Here is an 18152-nt window from a genome sequence, read left to right on the forward strand (position 1 = left end):
AAAATACTGGAAAAGGCCAGGCCATTCTGGGGCAGGGTAATATATGAGGATCCCACTTCTGGGCATTTACCCAAGTGATCACAAACAAGGCCATAGTAAAGCTACCAGCACAACTATCTTTATTGCAGCATTATTCATAATACCTAAAATATGGAACCAACCCAGATGCCCCTCAGTAGATCAATGGATTAAGAAAATGTGGTACACACACACACCACACACACACACACACACACACACACATGCACACGTGTGCGCACACACACACACACATATATATATGTACATAAAATTGAATTTTATTCTTTGCTTACAAAGAATGTCACCACCCCATTTGTTAGGAAACGGAAAGACCTGGAAAAATCATATTAAGTGGAGTAAGTGAGATCCAAAGAAAAAGACATCTCATGGTTTCCCTCACTTGCAATAATTACTATATAGTTAGGATAATTTTATCAGGTGAGCAGAAAACCTCTCAAGCTATTTACATATGACCATATAAGATGGTGTTAAGTGAAATGAACCCCAAGATATGGGCAAAAGTGATGTTTCTTTGTTGTAATTTTAAAGTACAATGTGATTTTTTGGTTTCCTTTCTATGTTCTTCCCCTGTTGTCACTGCATTTGATTTTGGTACCCTGAATCTTGTATATACATTTCTCTACTTTGGGGAGGGTAAGGGGAATAACAAAATATTGAAACAAGGACACCAGAGGACCCACTGCAACAATGATCCCACAAGACAGTATATTGGAAATGAATGTTAAAACTTCAGGGTGGGGGGAGGAGTGAGGGAGGTGGAGGAGGAAAAGGATAGTGGGAGAACAACAAGGGAGGGGGTAACAATGCTCAACAAGAAATGTACTCATTACCTTACTCATGTAACTGTAACCCCTCTGTGCAGCATCTTTACAATACAATAAAATCAATTACTTGTTTTTTAAAGGTCAGGCCATGGTGCTCCTGTGACATTGCCTCCTACTGCATTTGTACAGCAGGGATTGGAGGATGACCCCAGCTTTTCTAGGCATTTGATGGGCAACTTTCATGATCACCCTGTGTTCTCATTCACTCAACTACACTGTCTGAAGGTAACTTAAGGAATTCTGTCCTAAGACAACAGTTATCGGTAGCTCTTAATGTGTGGTGATAAGCTCCAGACAGATGCCATGTTTGAGCTGAAGTGTCTCGTTCTAACTTGTAGAATGGGATAAGCTGGGAGGGAGGGAGAAAATAACTGGAAACATGCGAATGCTCACTGAAGGGTTAAAGTACTTGAGGCAGTGACCATTTGTTGCTCGTTTCAGAGCAGAGCAATACGTGGTGCTAACCCACCTGGTTGTATGCCTTTAGAAGACCTGCAAATCCTTAACTTGGGGCTCTCCTCCTAGGCTCCGCTGTGTCAGAGTGTAGGATGAGGCCCGAGCTGCAGCCCGCCTAAATAAAACCTCAAAACAGCTGTAAAGTTGACTCTCGGTGGTCTTCTTGGTGGGGGTCCTGCAACCTAGGCACAACACTCACTTCCCTGGCACCATCAGAAGCCAGGACTGCATTCACAGGCTAGGATAGCTAAGAGTCATTGGATGCAAATAAACTTTAGGTAGTATAAACAGTCTGATCTATCTCAGAATGTTTATCATGCCTTCAGATATGAGGCATTGCAGAATGGCAAGATGTTTCTCACACCTCCATTTCCTCATCCGTAAAGCTACATGAAGGGAGCTGGGAGCAGGGGTGCAGGCCCAGAGTCCCAGTTACTGGGGAGGCTGAGGCATGAGGATCACTTGAGCCAACTACATCAGGATCCTCCTGGGAAATGCAGTGAGAGGCCAATCTCTAAATTGAGTATGCAAATAAAGAAGTATACAGTAAAGATTCTAGTACTTGACTTCAGCAACATGCTTCAATTCTGTAAGCAACTATTCACTTACTGGACAATGGAGGCAACACAAGTGGGACTAATTTCTAGTCTCTGCAAGCTGTCAGCTCTGCTGCACTGGGACAACTGGCTGTGTCCCTTGGGGTTTTCTCTGTTGTCACCCTTGTATACAATGGACACAGCCCGAAGTCTCCTTTTCATCAGGTTTCTCAGGAGTTACCATCTGTCCTTGGTCTCTAGGTGCACAGTCATTTGCATATACTGCTCCTCTTCTTGCTCTTCCAAAGTGGCAGACACCAGAGAAAGCTCACCCAACAGGGATACCAGCCAGGTCAGGCGAGAGATGCTACTAAATGCAGGAAAGAAGCCAAACTGCCCTTCTTCCATTGGGCCAGCTGTGGGCAATCACAGGTGCTGTGAGGACTAGGAAGAAGAGAATATCTGAGAACAGGCAGGACCCAGGTGCATGGGAGAACACATGGACAGGGGGACCTTGCCTTACCATGCGGCTAACTGTAGCCTCACCACAGCAAGTCCCTTGTAGGTTTGAACTTCAATTTTGCTAGTAAAATTAGACATGCTACTGGCAATAGCACACAATTCAGCTACACACGATGATAACTTGTAGAATGGGATAAGCTGGGAGGGAGAGAGAAAATATAGTCAGTTTACCTGTCTACTTAGGTAGATACACACACACACACACACACACACACACACACACACACACACACACACACACATTGCAGGGTGATCCCCTGTATTACAGATTGTAACCATTAATTCCCTGCTAGACATGGTACCCCCCCCCCCAAAATAATGCCCACCAAGTTTCAAACATGCCACTGGGGAAATGTGGTCCTAGCTTCAAGCCTTCAAGTCTCCCAATATTCCAGACAAGAGGAATTGCCCAGGTTGAGGCAATGAGTCAGGGACAGTTCAAGTCTTAAACTTTGATCTCTAGGAAGCCAGTACCACAAAGAACCGAGCAGGAGACAATGTCGGAGTTCATGCTGGAATGATCAAATCTGATTTTGAGCTCAGATTCTAATTTGGGGGCAATGCATTCATCAAATGCTTCCTACATTGCTACATAATTATAAGGGTAGCTCATCCATGAGGCAGTGCCCTTGTTCCATCTGTGTATCCCCCTCCCGGATCTCCCTTGGATCCGTTCTGCATCCTGGCTCTTCTCCCAGAAGGCAGAGAAGAGGCAGCATCATGAATCTCAGGCTCCCAGCTGTGCCACCTGCTGGACAAGCCTTCTATGTCACTGGCACCTGAGGCTCCACACTCAGGCTTTGCCCTCCCCACAGGGGGCCACCCAGTCCATAGGAAGGATCTGCTATTCCACAGGAGCAGCAATGGCCTCCCCTTTCTCCTGCCCCACACCGGTAAGACAACTTGGTCAGTGAGCGTGACTACTCTGCTAGGAAATATGGGAAATTTCTCTCGTCCCACCTCTCCCATTTTCCTCTTGCTTTTTATTTACTTGGTTGCATTTTTAGCACGAGACATAGAAGAATACATCATGCTAGAAAGAACTGGAGCCTTCCTTCTAACTTTAATATGTCTAAAGAGCTCTCCATGAAATCCAAGGTTGTGCACATTTTTGGTAAACACTTCGTTTCTTTTCCTGGTTATTTAAAATGTCCTTTTTCTTCATAACTCAATAGCAATCTATCTAAAAGATTTTCCTGATATCAACAAAATTTTCTAAACATCACTGAAGGGAGAAATCCAAAAGTTAAAAAAAATCCCTATTACATACTACCAGATCAATTATGGTAAATTTAAATTTTTTTTAGTTGGATGGGGGCAAAAACTCTGGAGTTGCACATCTAAAGCAAATACCTCTGTACCTGTAGGTGTGAGATTAGAATTCTAATCTTGCTTACCCGAATATACGCATCTTGGTGATGTTTGGCGAAGTACAGCATGTTGTCAAGAGCCAGCATCCCAGGAGGAGTCTGGGTGAAGTCCATGGCAGGGTTGACATGATTCTGCAAGAAAAATCAAGTACTAGGTGAGGTTAATTCTTCAGCAGACTTTGCCAATCATAGCAGGGGGAAAGACAGTGGAGGTGCACCTTGCCCACCTCAAGACTGAAGGTTAAGTTCCCAATGACCAACTATGTCAACCTATTGGGATGGGCAGAGGAACTTCTTCAAGCTCTATGGGCTCAGCTAAATCACTTTTTATAACCCAGGGCTGGAAACCCAGTTAAAGATCGAAACACAGGATCATCCTTAGTCACGTCACATTTCAAGGAAAAGAAAATAACACGCAAGTTCAATCTCCGGCAGTTGCATTGAAGTGAAGCCAGTGGCACAGGGCGAGAAATATCTGGGCTGGAGTGACTCTGCATCCATTTCAGGAGCTGACTGAAGGGAGCCATTACTCCCGGATCTGACCCATCCTCAGGCTTATGCATGAAGGTCGGTCTGGCCACGCCTATCCATCGGCTTTGTAAACTGTCTTGGAGACACAGTCCCCAGGCCTCTACAGGCGCTGGGCTCATGTCTGACCTGTGTAGTCTGCTGACACTAGCATGTTTCTGAGGATTGTGTCTGGCATGATGGACTCCACATATGGCCCAATGTTACCAATGTGCCTAACCAAACAGCAGGCCTGGCTCAGACAAATATTTGTGTATGTATGACATTAATTGATCAATGAACACTATGATAGCTCTTCGGGCAACAAACAGCTGCCCGAACACATCAGCTGCCTGGACACATCAAAACCAGTCACACCAAACACTGGACTGAAAATGCAGATCTGAACAGTGAATGATTGAGAGGAAGTCATGTTTTCCATTTTTTTTTCCTGTTGAACACATGAAAAGAACATCCAAGTGGGGTGCTGTGGTATATTCCTGTAAGCCCAGCATGTGGGAGACTGAGGCAGACAGATGGGGAGCTCCATATCATGACAACCTTTGCCAGCAGAACAAAGGCTGAGGATGTAGCCTAGTGGTAGAAGAGTGTGCCTAGCATGCCCAAGGCACTGGTTCAATTCTCAGTGTTGCACAGAGTCAAAGGCCATTTGTTGTTGAGGACTGTAGGTAGAGATGCTACACATTTTTTCCAATTTTATTTTCGCGTACAGATGCTGTACAGAGGGGTTACACTGATATGAGTAAGGCAAGGAGTACATTTCTTGTCGAGCATTGTTACCCTCTCCCTTGTTGTTCTCCCACTATCCCTTCCCTCTCCCAACTCCCTCACTCCTCCCCTCCCCCCAAAGTTGTAAAGTTCATTTCCAATATACTGTATTGTGGTTATCATGGTTGCAATGGGTCATCCTGTGTCCTTGTTTCAGTGCTTTATCATATTGGACTTGTATCTAAGTTTGCTGAATTTATCTAGTAGTTCTCACCATTTATTTGGTGACATCATTAGGATTTTTCTGTACAAAAAAGTGCATCATGTACAAATAACTTGACTTCCTTCTTTCCTGTATATATGACTGTCATTTCTTTCTTTTGTCTAATTGCTCTGACTTGTAATTCTAGCTCTATGCTGAATAGGAGCTGGGGGTGGGGAGGTATCGAATTTCACTACAAAAATAACAGCCATGTGAGATTAAGCATGTGTTAATTAAGTAGATTTAACTATTCCACAATGTATATTTATTTCAACATATACTATACATGAGAAAATCACACATGATATTTGTCAGTGTAAAAATATTTTTAAACTGTTCAATGATTATTAATGACAACTGCTTTCACCTCACAATCTGGAAAAGTTGCATATTTTCATTTTGACTCTTCATTACATTTTAAATAATCACTTTGAGTTCTTCTCACTCCTTTCCTCCCTCCCCACCTCCTTTTCTTTATGCTGGGATAAATTCTAGTCTAACAGCATTTTTTTTTCTTATTTGTGTACAGGAAGGCCTTCTTATATAAGGTTCAAACCACCCACACTTTGCTATATTATTAAAGTGTACACCTAAACTATTTTCCTAAAGCTGATTTGAAAACTTGCTTATGAGCTGATAAATGACAACTCCAGGCCACAGCTCCTGCTTCAAAACCACACAAGTTCACCACATCCAAACAGTACCAAAGTACTGAGTCCAATGTTACATTTGAACATTTCCTCCTCATTCATTTATTAAAATGTTGGAAAGTTTTTAGAATACTCAAATACTATGACCAATGTGTGTGTGTGTGAGAGAGAGAGACAGAGAGAGAGAGGGAGAGAGAGAGAGCGCATAAATCATATGGTGTGTCACATACAGTGTGTCACACAGTATGGTTCAGCTAGGTGTGACATGCCTCATTCACTGTGGTGAAGGACCAACTCCTATACTATAGCGGTAACAGGGGAAACAATATCCATGATTGGAAATGGACAACCAGAGAATTCACCACAAGAGCCATTTGTACTTAAATGATCTCCTAGGCAGAGTGATTTATTAGAGTTTAGTGGAATTTCTCCCATTGTATACACACTGGTTCTTGGAGGCATGAGATTTTCATGAACCTAAGTGACAGAAAAGTTGCCTTTCTGAGGGCTTCCACTGCAGCGAACCTGACATGTGTGAAGTCTCAGAATAACGCAGCCACCTGGTCCTCTTGTGGTATCCACATGACGGACGAGGAAACCAAGTTCACCAGCTCCCGGCCCTCCCTACTTGTCTGTGAACAAGTACACAGGACTTCTGTAGACAATGCATTTCTACCATCCATCTCCTGTCCTTACTTTTCCCCTTCCTACCAGTATGACAAGCCAGATGCATTTATTTTATTTTGGCACTGCCAACATTGGACTTTCATAGACCGACAAAAGTTTATTTGACATCAGCTAATCAGTAGGAGCCATCCTGAAGCACAGGCCAGCCAGTAAAGGAAAGGGCGTCAGACATAAAAGAGAAAATCGTGACATTTATTTCAGACCTACTGCTAGTATCGACTTATCAATGTAATCCCAAAATAAATACACACGGAAATGAGAGAAGAAAAATAAATTTCTCTGAATCTAATTCTAACAACTCTCTTAAACACTAGGTAGATGAAGATGACCATGTAAAATCCCCATGGCTCAGGCACCATCAAACTTGTTTGAGTTTAGCATTTACAATCCCAGTGAAGACACCTTGCATCAATCACACCCATCCTTGGGCACCTGGGTGATCAAAGAAGTTACAACTGTTCTTCAAAGATCCTTCCAGTTAAAAACCAACATAGCTACAGGACTGTAAACATTCACATACAGCAAGACCAAAGGAGGATATTCTTAGGGGAGAGGAACTCAGAGGCACAATGCCTATGTATATCTGATCATATAAAATCATATTTATCGATGTGACCTCTAGAAAATGGAAACAAGAGGTATTTTGTTGCTTTTTTGTTTTCTTTTCTTTTTGTCTTGTTTCTTCATTTGGGAGGGTAAGTGGAGAGTACAGAAATAGAAGGACAAAAGGTGAACAAATGGGGCAGTGGTACTCACTAGACACTATGTTAAAAATGAACTATACAACCTGTGGATGGGGATGGAAGGGAAAAACTGGGAAAGAGCAAAGGAAGGGGTGACAATGTCCCAAAAGAAATGTACTCATCACCTGACCCATGTAACCGTAACCTGTCTGTCCATCACCTTTATGGTAACAATTTTCAAAAAGGAGGAAAAAGAAAACCATAGTGCAGTGCCCTAAGATCTGTGGAGAAATGGATCCAGGATCCTGCATGCGTTATCAAAATCTCATGATGCTCAGTGCATTCTCTATAATAGCAAAGCATCTGCACACATCCTCCACATACTTTACTTATTCATTATTCTTAATTATCTTTAAGAAGTTGTAGCAAGGGTTTCAATTCCACCATGTTCTCTACACCTTTGCTCGATTCCCAATGGATGTCCAATATAACATGAGTGCTGTGTAGGTAGCTGTTATCCTGTACAGTTGAAGGAATGAATGATGGCAAGCAAAGAACCTGTACACCTTCAGTCCAGATGGAATTCCTTTCAAATACTTTTCAATCCCTAGCTGGTTGAATCTGTGGGTGAGAAACCCACAGATGCAGAAGGCCCCCTTTAATTGATGTGTAAGATCCTCATCCTCAAGTTAGTAAGTGGAGCTACTAAAATTGTGTCTATGATGTGGCAGGTATTATGTAAAGTGTCTTGCATATTCGAACCCTTAGGCCTCATCAAATGCTCCCAGGGTCAACATGAACTTTCTCTTCCTTTCCCAACAAGAAAACTGAGCCAGCCAGGCACCGGTGGCTCATGCCTGTAATCCTAGCTACTGAGGAGGCTGAGATCTGACAAAGCCAGCCCAGGCATGAAAGTCCATGAGACTCTTATCTCCAAAAAACCACTAGAAAACCGGAAGTTGTGCTGTGGCTCAAGTGACAGTGCTTGCCTTGAGCTGAAGAGCTGAGGGACAGCGCCCAAGCCCAGAGTTCAAGTCCCACGACTGACCAAAAAAGGAAAGAAAGGAAGGAAGGAAGGAAGGAAGGAAGAAAGAAAGAAAGAAAGGAAGGACGAAAGAAAGAAAGAAAGGAAGAAAGAAAGAAAGGAAGAAAGGAAGGAAGGAAGGAAGGAAGAAAGAAAGAAAGAAAGAAAGAAAGGAAGGAAGGAAGGAAGGAAGGAAGGAAGGAAGGAAGGAAGGAAGGAAGGAAGGAAGAAAGAAAGAAAGAAAGAAAGAGAAAGGAAGGAAGGAAGAAAGAAAGAAAAAGAAAGAAGAAAGAAAGATAGAAAACTGAGCCATTTGGAGTTCCTGTAGCTCATTCAAAATTTCAAAGCTGCTTAATGTGTATAAAACCAGCAGGAATCATAATCAGAGGGTAAACTCAGAGTGCAGATTTTGAAGCAGAATTTTGTAGCATCTGATTGACCAGTTGGAATTCCCAGCAAATTTCAAACAAACATCAGACTCAAGTTCTAGCTCAGTTTGAACTGCTCAGTCAACAGCATTGTGTCATGCAGAGTAAGCCTAGATCTGTTCTAATCAAAGCTGTAATTTCTCTGCTCCCCCCCCCCCCCACCCCCCCCCACCCCGCCACAAACACCAGACACCAGACCAAAGTCCTTCACATTTGCAATGAACCATGTCCTAACTGTCTCCAGCAAATAGGCTCTTGCCACACAAAAGCCAATTTGAAAATTGCCTTTGATGTAGATTATGAAACATCAGTGCATTTTTATATAAAACTAAACTAAACTTTTCTAGTTGGGAATGAGCTATGTTCCGTCTCTTTCTGATTCTGGCTCTCATTTTTCCAGCCCCTCCTCTCTCCTTCAAATGAGTGTTTTGGTTATTTTTCTTGGCTGTTGTTGTTGTTTGTGGGTCTTTTGTCGTTACTTACAATTGCAGTTAAGAAAAAAGGATTACAGGCTGAAATATCTGGAAGCTTCTGTACAGTGACAAAAATACTCTGGGACCCAGCCAAGGCTCTGCCACTCCTTCCTTATTTATGAGCTGCTCTGGGTACAGATTTATTTTCCTTTCTGATCCATGCTATTTTTTCCACCTGTCTTGGAATGGAAGCTGCAAGAGCTTTGATAAATGGCTTAAAATGTCCCCCTACTTTTACTGCAAAGCCTGTGTACATCCTTCTAAGACACCATTCTTGGGTCCTGTGGATGTCAGGCTCTGTGAATCAGAATGGACAGCTCACTGGGGAAGGGGAATAGCTATGTCCCATTCCAGGGCACCGGAGGGAGGCTGTGGGAGTGGAAGATGGGGATCAGACACTGGGGAGACCATGGATTGTGTTCCAGCCAGCATCTGAAGTCGTTCGGTGTGTGAGTCCTATGCATCGGGATCTCTTCTGTCACCTACATGCCAGCTTTCTGGCTGACTTATTCCAACCATCATCCAAGACTGACTTACTCCAACCATCCATCCAAGGGGAAAGTTATAAGCTCTAAGATAGAAAAATCTCTGAACCTATTCTAGGCCCTAACTCCTCGGCCACTGGAAGATGGAGGTGTTCCATAAATAGAATCTAGGCCAGCCCTTTGTTTTAGAGATGATAAGAACAAGCCTCTGATGTATTGAAAATAGTAGGGCTTAAATTTGAGCACACATCTGATCTCCTCCTGGGAGACTTGCTAACACAGCAATTGCTGGAACTGCTTCCAGAATGTCTAGTTTATTTAAGCCTGAAGTGAGATCAAGAATTTGTATCTTTAAAGGCCATGAATGGCGCCTGTCATCTTAGCTGCTCTGGATGGGAGTGGTGGCATATGTCTCTAACCCCAGATACTCTGCACACAATGATGAGAGGGTCACGCATGGTTCAGGAACAGCCAGGGCAAAAAGTTAGAAGACTCTATCTCAACTAACAAGTTGGGTACCATGGTATGCACTTGTCATCACAGCTACAAGAGTGGTATAGCAGGCCCAGGCAAAAACTTATTTGAAACATGATTAAAAGCAAAAAGGGCTCAAATGATAGAGCACCTGCCTAGCAAGTTTAAGGCCCTGAATTCAAACTTAAGTATTGCCAACAAAAGAAAGGAGGGAGGGAAGGAGGGAGGAAGGGACAGAGGGAGGTAGCGAAGAACGGGGGGATGGGGAGAAGAAAAGAAAAAGAAAAAGAAGGGAAGAGAAAAGCAAAGAGAATCTGAATGTCTAACCATTTTTCAGGTGGAGTAAAGGGTAATGGTGGGGCCACATGTTGAGACTCACTGGAAGGGAGAATGCCTGACTCATGTCCATTAACGCAGGTCATGACAGAAGAGCCTCTAGAACCTGGATTTACCACTTCCTGGATCTCATATAGCGTCCCTTACAACATATTTGACTCTCAGGTTCAACAACTGAATCCCTTGTCCTTCATCTGCTTTGGGTTCAGACCTCTCATGCATGAAACCGATTTCTTCGTTCAGAAATGGGAAATACAATTCAGCATCCTCTCCCTTGCTCTGTGGTTCACATTTCTAGCTATGGTTATCCACAGTAGCACCTCCATAGGAAGCTGAAATCTGCTGGTACTTGGTGCTTTAGAGGGCTGCTTGGTTCTTGGTTGGGGAAGCAGAGCTGGCAGTAGCTCACAGGATGTTTAAAGGGGCTGGTGCTCAATTACCAATGCCACACTAGTCCTTCGTTCATATGGGTAACAAAGAGATGATTACGATAATGCCTGCCAGATGGCATATGGCAGGAAAGCCTTCTAGGATTTAGGAGTTCGTATTTGTGCTATGTGAGTGCCTACATTTGGCTCAACAAATAGGGTATTAAAGCAATCTTTAGCACAAATCACAGAGTGAATACACATTTTGACTAGGAAAAAGCCTTTATCTGGAGTCTGGCAGTTTAAAGCCACCATCTCCAAGAGGCAGGAGAGTTACATATGAGGTCCAAAACACAGACACAGAAACACACACACACACACACACACACACACACACACACTCATATACACCAGGAGCATGCTGGTGCTTGCACATGCTTTCCACACTGAACAATCTCTGGTGAGCTCTTCCAAATCCTCAATTGCAGGCTGGACCCCAAAGAAGTCCCATGTGAAACTCTGCAGCTGGGAGCTAAGCAACTTCAAAGTGGAAAATTCTGAAAAACCTGCCAAGAGATGATTGTCTAAGCTCAGCTGCAGTGGATCTGTGCTTTCCTACACCGGTGGTTCTCCAGCTTGAACAACTATTGGAGAGAGTAATTTCTTCCATAGCATTTGGGGTTTGGCACAGGGTCCCCAGTGCTGCATGAGGGAAGCCACAGCTTTGAACCTATAGCAGCCCAGTGCGAGTGATGTTAAGAACCTGTGTCCACTAAAGACCTGGGCTGGGAGCCAGGTTTTATGGAGCTCCTGTGCTCTCTCAGTGGACCCAACTCAGGCCTCTCTAACCCCAGCTGCCTCTCACATTTATACCGTGAGGCTCTGAATGCTTCTGACTGTGACCCCACACAGACCCGGACCCCAAAGACCACACCAAGTAACCTTAAAGTGTCTTCTGGTTCCAGCCCTGGTCCCTCCATTCGACTCAATAAAAATCTCTATAGTCTAGATGAAAACAGACAAGATGGATGATCAAATCCAACCTAAGACAGGGAGGTGGGAAGTGGTGGGGAGCAAGAGCCTACTGGGGCCAGGCCTTGACAGTGATACCATCATACAGGAAGAACAAGCGCCTGGCTCCGCGGTGGGGTTGAACTCCATTCCTAGCCAGGTGACAGCCAGCATTAACAACAAGGTCACAGCTCTTGGGTGCAGGGGTGCCTCTACACTGACACAGCTCTTTTTCTTAGGTGCAAAAAGTCTTCAGAGACTCACTCACAATATAGGCCACATTAGTGTACACACACACACACACACACACACACACACACACACACGAAGGTTTTAGAAACGTAAGCCCACATCTACAGACTGAGGGAAATCTGGATTACAAATAATTCACGAGAACCCAACAGCTCATCATTAAAATTTGATTCTTTCAGGTAAAAAGCACAAAGGAGACTCATGAGAGAAACACGCCAGCCGGTAAGATTCCAAACCACTGGACTGATTGGCCTGCTCTCTCTCATTCCCTCTCCCCACCTGCCACCCTCAACCTTGTAGCCTGGCCCTGCATTTCCCGACATGGTCATGTCAAGCCCATGCTGTCAGACAATAGCCCCCCACTGCACAAAGCTCTGGGTTTCCAAGTTGCTGAGGGGGGCTTTCCCTGGAAACAGTCCACAGCCAAGCACACTGTGGAACCATCAACATGGCTAAGAGTTAAGAAGTCCAGGAAGCCCAGAGAAGTCACCATCATATGGCAGCCAGAGGACTTGAGATGTCCGGCTGCATGAATAGGAGCACAGTGATGAGGACTAAAGAAGGTCCATTGTGCCAAGGCTGGTGCACAACATCCACAGTGCCTGGCCTGGTGCAGGCCTTCTCAGGACACAACACACAGTTTTTATAAAGGCCACTGGGAGAGTCACAGGCAGAACATAGAAAAGTCAGAATAGAGAAGCTGTCCAGGAAAGCTGGACAGAGGAAAGACATGAGGTAGTCGGGGTGGGTATGATGAGTGTGGGTAGACCATCTACTAACTCCAGACATATGAAGGAAAGCTGAGCTAATTCTGTGAGCCTGCAACTAGCAGGCTCAGCATGGGAAGAGGGGCTGCAGGTACAGCCAATGATACTTAGGCCCCAGCCCGTTTCATTCCTCCTGCTCTGTAACTTTGGAAATTTTTGAGCCAGATAGTAAAGAACAGACCACCTGCCTTCAAGCGTCAGAAGTAAGTTACGAAAACCTTAATGTTTGTGTACCAGGATACACACATGCACACACGTACATACATGCATACGCACAGACCCATGCACACACACTCAGATAACCTCACAAGAGCATGGCATTGCCCCATTTGTTAGGAAATGGAAAGACTTGGAAAAAATTATATTAAGTGAAGTAAGCCAGACCCAAAGAAACATAGGTCCCAAGGCTTCCCTTATATGTATATGTCTGATAAAAGCAGAAAAGGTCAGATAAGTTTATGTTAAGTGAAATGAACCCCAAGATTGCTATTGTTTTTAATGGATTTATAAGATACCACATGATTTTTTTAATGTCCCTCCCCCACAGTATAACCCCTGTTTGCACTGTATTTGATATTGGTATAATCTGGGGAGGGGAAGGGAAAAAACAAATTGTTTAAATAGGGATACAGGTTGACCAACTGCAACAATGAGATGTACAAAATGCTATGTTGAAAAATAAACTTTACAATTTAGGCGGGGGGTGGGGGGGGGAGGCCTGGGGGTGGATGGGGGAAAGGGGGAGTGTAGTTATGGAGGAGGGAGGGAAGGGATGGAGGGAAATAACAAAGGAGGAGGCAACAATGCTTGATAAGAAATGTACTGTACAGTATTTTCCCAATAAATAACATTTAATAGAGCTACATTCTACAGAAATAAAAAAAAACTCTCACACCCCAAATTTCAGATTTAAATTAAACTTTCTTAGGTACAAAAGAATATTCTGAGGGTTTTTTTTCCCCTTACAATTTATTCTTGAGAAGTCGGGAAAGGTCATGCCCTACCCCACAATCTTTCTGGAAATCTAGGTTGACTATGACTTCATTAGGTGGGAAAAGTAGAGTTAAAACTCACTGAGCAAAAGGATAAATGTGAGCAATTTGTTTGGCTCAATCATCTATAATACATAGAATTATCATAAAAACTCAATTAACAAAAAAATGTCTTGGGGGATAAACTTCCTTGAAAACAAAAGCTAGTTATGGTTTTGGGACCCGTCTTTATGAATAATGAAATAGTGCTGTCCGCATTGATAAAGGTTCCTGTGATTTTCTTCCTCAGCCCAGCACATATGGGATTCTGAACAGCCCAAAGATGCTGAGATGCCACCGGCCGCAGCATCCTTCCTCTCTTCTTCCTTCCCAGCCCATTTGCTCTGCCCTTTTAGGACTCCTTCCTTCCCACCTCTTTATCACTTTTGTTTTTTATTGTGAAAATACCGTACAGAGGGATACAATTACATGGGCAAGATGATGAGTACATTTCTTTGTTTTTTTTTTTTAATTTAATTTTATTTGTGAACATACTGTACAGAGGGGTTACAATTACATGGGCAGGATAATGCGTACATTTCTTACCAAGCATTGCAGCCTCCTCCTTTGTTTACCCTTCACCTCCCTTCCCAGCCTCCCCCCTCCCCCCATCCCAATCCTTCTCCTTCCCCCCCTTCCCCCCTCCCCCCCCCCACCGACGTTGTAAAGCTCATTTTCGACATGACAACTTGTACTTCTCATTGTTGCAACAGGTCCACCTGTATCCTTAAACAACTGGTTTTTCCCCATCTCCTCCACAAGTTATACTGACATCAAATACAGTGAAAGCAGTGGTTATACTGTGGGGGAGGGACATACAAAGCAACAAAGAGATAATCTTATAAATACGTTAGAAACACATGCATGAAAGAAAAAAACATTAAAATACATATCTAAGGGTTCATTTTCCTGACATCATATTACTGACCTTTTCCGCTTGACTCATACATATACTAGGTATTGCAAATAAGGGAAACCATGGGACCTATGTTTCTTTGGGCCTGGCTTACTTCACTTAATATAATTTTTTCCAAGCCTTTCCATTTCCTAACAAATGGGGCAATGTCATTCTGTCTGATGGAGGCATAGAATTCCATTGTGTATATATACCACATTTTCTTGATCCATTCATCTACTGAGGGGCATCTGGGATGGTTCCATATCTTAGCTATGGTAAATAATGCTGCAATAAACATAGTGCTGGTAGCTTTAGTGTAGTCTTGTTTGTAAACATTTGGGTAAATGCCCAAAAGTGGGATTGCTGGGTCATAGGGGAGATCTATGTGAAATCTTTTGAGGAACCTCCATACTGCTTTGCAAAGTGGTTGAACAAGTTTACATTCCCACCAACAATGAAGTAAGGTTCCTTTCTGTCCACATCCCCTCCAGCATCTGTTGTTGCTAGAGTTCTTGATTTTTGCCGTTCTAACTGGAGTGAGGTGATATCTCAATGTTGCTTTGATTTGCATTTCTTTTATGGCTAGGGATGTTGAACATTTCTTCATGTGTCTATTGGCCATCCTTCTTTCTTCTTCAGAGAAGTTTCTCTTCAAGTCTTTCGCCCACTTATTTATGGGGCAGTTGTTTCTTTGAGGATTTGTTGTTGGGGGTTTAATTTTTTGAGTTCCAAGTATATTTTAGATATGAGACCTTGTCCGTTGTATGGCTAGTAAAGATCTTCTCCCAATCCATGGGCTTTCTATTGATCTTGCTAGCTATGTCCTTTGCCATGCAGAAGCTCTGCAACTTCATGCAATCCCATTTGTCCAACCTTTCTTTGATTTGTTGTGTTTCCGGGTCTCTATTCAGAAAATTTCGGCCTGTTGGCTCCAAATTTTAATGGTTGTAAGTCTGTGAAGAATTCCAATGGATGATATCTTTGCATGGCTGTCATGGAGTAACCTTCACTGCAGAATGTGTGAGTATTAACATTGGCACCATTAAATGAGAAGAATAAGTTGCAAGCTCTGGAGAAAGCCTTAGGAGATGCCAGAGCATATTTTAACCACAAACTGGACATGACTGTACAGATATAAAGGAGTGGAATCCCCCAGCCAGCAGCCACCAAAGCCCCAACAATAACATAGCACATGACCAGTAGCGTAAGCACTGGGAAGTTTCCCTCTTTCTCAGCTTCTTTTTACCTGAGTCACCAATACTATTGACAACACAAGTGGCAAAATATGTGGCCAAGTCAGAAGCTTATCAAGATAGCTTGGCTCCATAGGTAGATGTTTCAGGAATGACCCTTGTACATGCATTCCCCTTGTATTTCTTTGTGTATGTATGTGTACGTGTGCGTGTGTACATGCATAAGCACATATGTATTTACATTTCAAATTAAGTCCAGTACTCTTTCAACATATCTTTTTTTAATATTGTTCCCCGAAAAAAGTTGAATTCAGGGCCCGTACACTGTCCCTGAGCTTCTTTTGCTCAAGGCTAGTGGTCTACCACTTGAACTTCAGCACCACATCTGGCTTTTTCTGAGTGGGTTTTTATTGGAGATAAAAATCTCATGGATCTTCCTGCACAGGCTAGCTTCAAGTAGCTAGGATTAGAGGCATGGGCCCCAGCACCTGGCATATACTACAATCTATTGTTAAATGCCTAAAAATGGAGACCTTTGATAATTGCTTAACTAGTTGGACTCCCTTCTTTCTTTGCTTTGTCTCTTCCCTTCTTCCTTCCTCTTTCCTTTCTTCCTTCCTTCTCTCCCTCCTTCATCCCTCCTTCCCTCCTCTCTCTCTCCTTCCCTTCCTTTCATTGATATACATAAAATGTACATCTGCCAACCAGTGGCCTTGAACAATAAAACTATGGCTGTATCAATGTAGATGCAGCAGTAAGATTTCCCTGGAAGATTTCTAGGTAAACTTAACAGCTATATAAAAAAAATCCATTAGTTCCTTCCTATAACCAAGCCTTACTTTCTCTTCGAACACATTTTAGACATAGTACTTGATGAAATTACTTATGCCTCATCTCTTCCTGAACTCAAGCAGATTCATATTAAGGACTGAAAGTCAACAACTCTTTTGCCTTGGCTGGCCTCAAGCCATGATCCTTCCAATCTCTGTCTCCTGAGTAGCTATTATAGGCGTGAGCTACTGTGCTCAGCCTTTTCACCGTTTTGATCCTTGGGAACATTATATTATTATCTGTTTAATGTGTAAATAAAACCAGGAAACATACCTGTAAAGTAAAAATATATCATTTGGGTGGATACATTTTTTTTTTTTTTTGCCAGTCATGGACCTGAACTCTGGGCCTGGGCGCTGTCCCTTAGCTCTTCAGCTCAAGGCGAGTGCTCTACCGCTTGAGCCACAGCACCACTTCCGGCTTTTTCTGTTTATGTGGTGCTGAGGAATCGAACCCAGGGCCTCATGCATGCAAGGCAAGCACTCTACCACTGAGCCACCTTCCCAGACCTTGGGTTGGATACATTTTCATGGAGATGATAAAAATCATCAGACAACAATAGCAAAGTAGCCTTCACTATCTGTCTTGTAAGAAAATCTCAATGTGGTTTCGGTTTGCATTTGTTTTATGGCCAATGACGCTGAGCATTTCTTCATATGTCTATTGGCTATTCTTATTTCCTCTCCAGAGAAGGCTCTTTTTAACTCTTTAGCCCACTTATTAATAGGGTAGTTGTTTCTTTGGGGATTTGTTGTGAGGGGAGTTAATTTTTTGAGCTCTAGGTGTATTTTTGAGATGAGACCTTTGCCTTCCTTAGTTAGTGAAGATCTCCTCCCAATCTGTGGGCTTTCTATTTATCTTGCTAGTTATGTCCTTTGCCATGCAGAAACTCTACAGTTTAATGCAATCCCATTTATCCAGACTTTCTTTGATTTGTTTTGTTTCTGGATTTTTATTTAGGAAGTTTCATCCTGTGCCAAGGAGCCCTAGCAAATCCCCTATCCCTTCCTGTAATATTTTCAGGATCTCTGCTTTTACAAACTTAATGTCTTTCATCCATTTGGAGTTGATTTGGGTTCAGGGTGATATATAAGGATCTAGCTAAAATTTTCTACATGTGTGTAGCCAATTCTGTCAGCACCATTTGTTGAAGAGACTATCTTTCTTCCATCTGATAATTTTGGCTCCCTTATCAAAGATTAGGTGGCCACAAGTCTGTGGGATCATGTCTGAGTCTTTAATTTTATTCCATTGATCCTCATGATATTCCTCCAGCACTGTTCTTCCTGCTAAGGATTATTTTTGCTATTCAG

General features: G+C 43.0%; 1 protein-coding gene across 1 annotated transcript in view; it reads right to left on the bottom strand.

Annotated features, from left to right (window-relative positions):
• Positions 1–856: 856 nt before the first annotated feature.
• Positions 857–18152, bottom strand: part of LOC122120796 (engulfment and cell motility protein 1-like) — an 86996-nt gene continuing 69700 nt past the window's right edge. Inside the window, 3 exon segments of the mRNA XM_042695024.1 lie at positions 857–2302; positions 2382–2518; positions 3778–3882. Coding sequence (XP_042550958.1) covers positions 2212–2302; positions 2382–2518; positions 3778–3882 — 333 coding nt within the window. The 3' untranslated portion in view covers positions 857–2211.

This window comes from Dipodomys spectabilis, unplaced genomic scaffold, assembly GCF_019054845.1.
Source record: "Dipodomys spectabilis isolate Male_0828 unplaced genomic scaffold, ASM1905484v1 ptg000178l, whole genome shotgun sequence".
Classification (NCBI taxonomy): Eukaryota; Metazoa; Chordata; class Mammalia; order Rodentia; family Heteromyidae; genus Dipodomys; species Dipodomys spectabilis.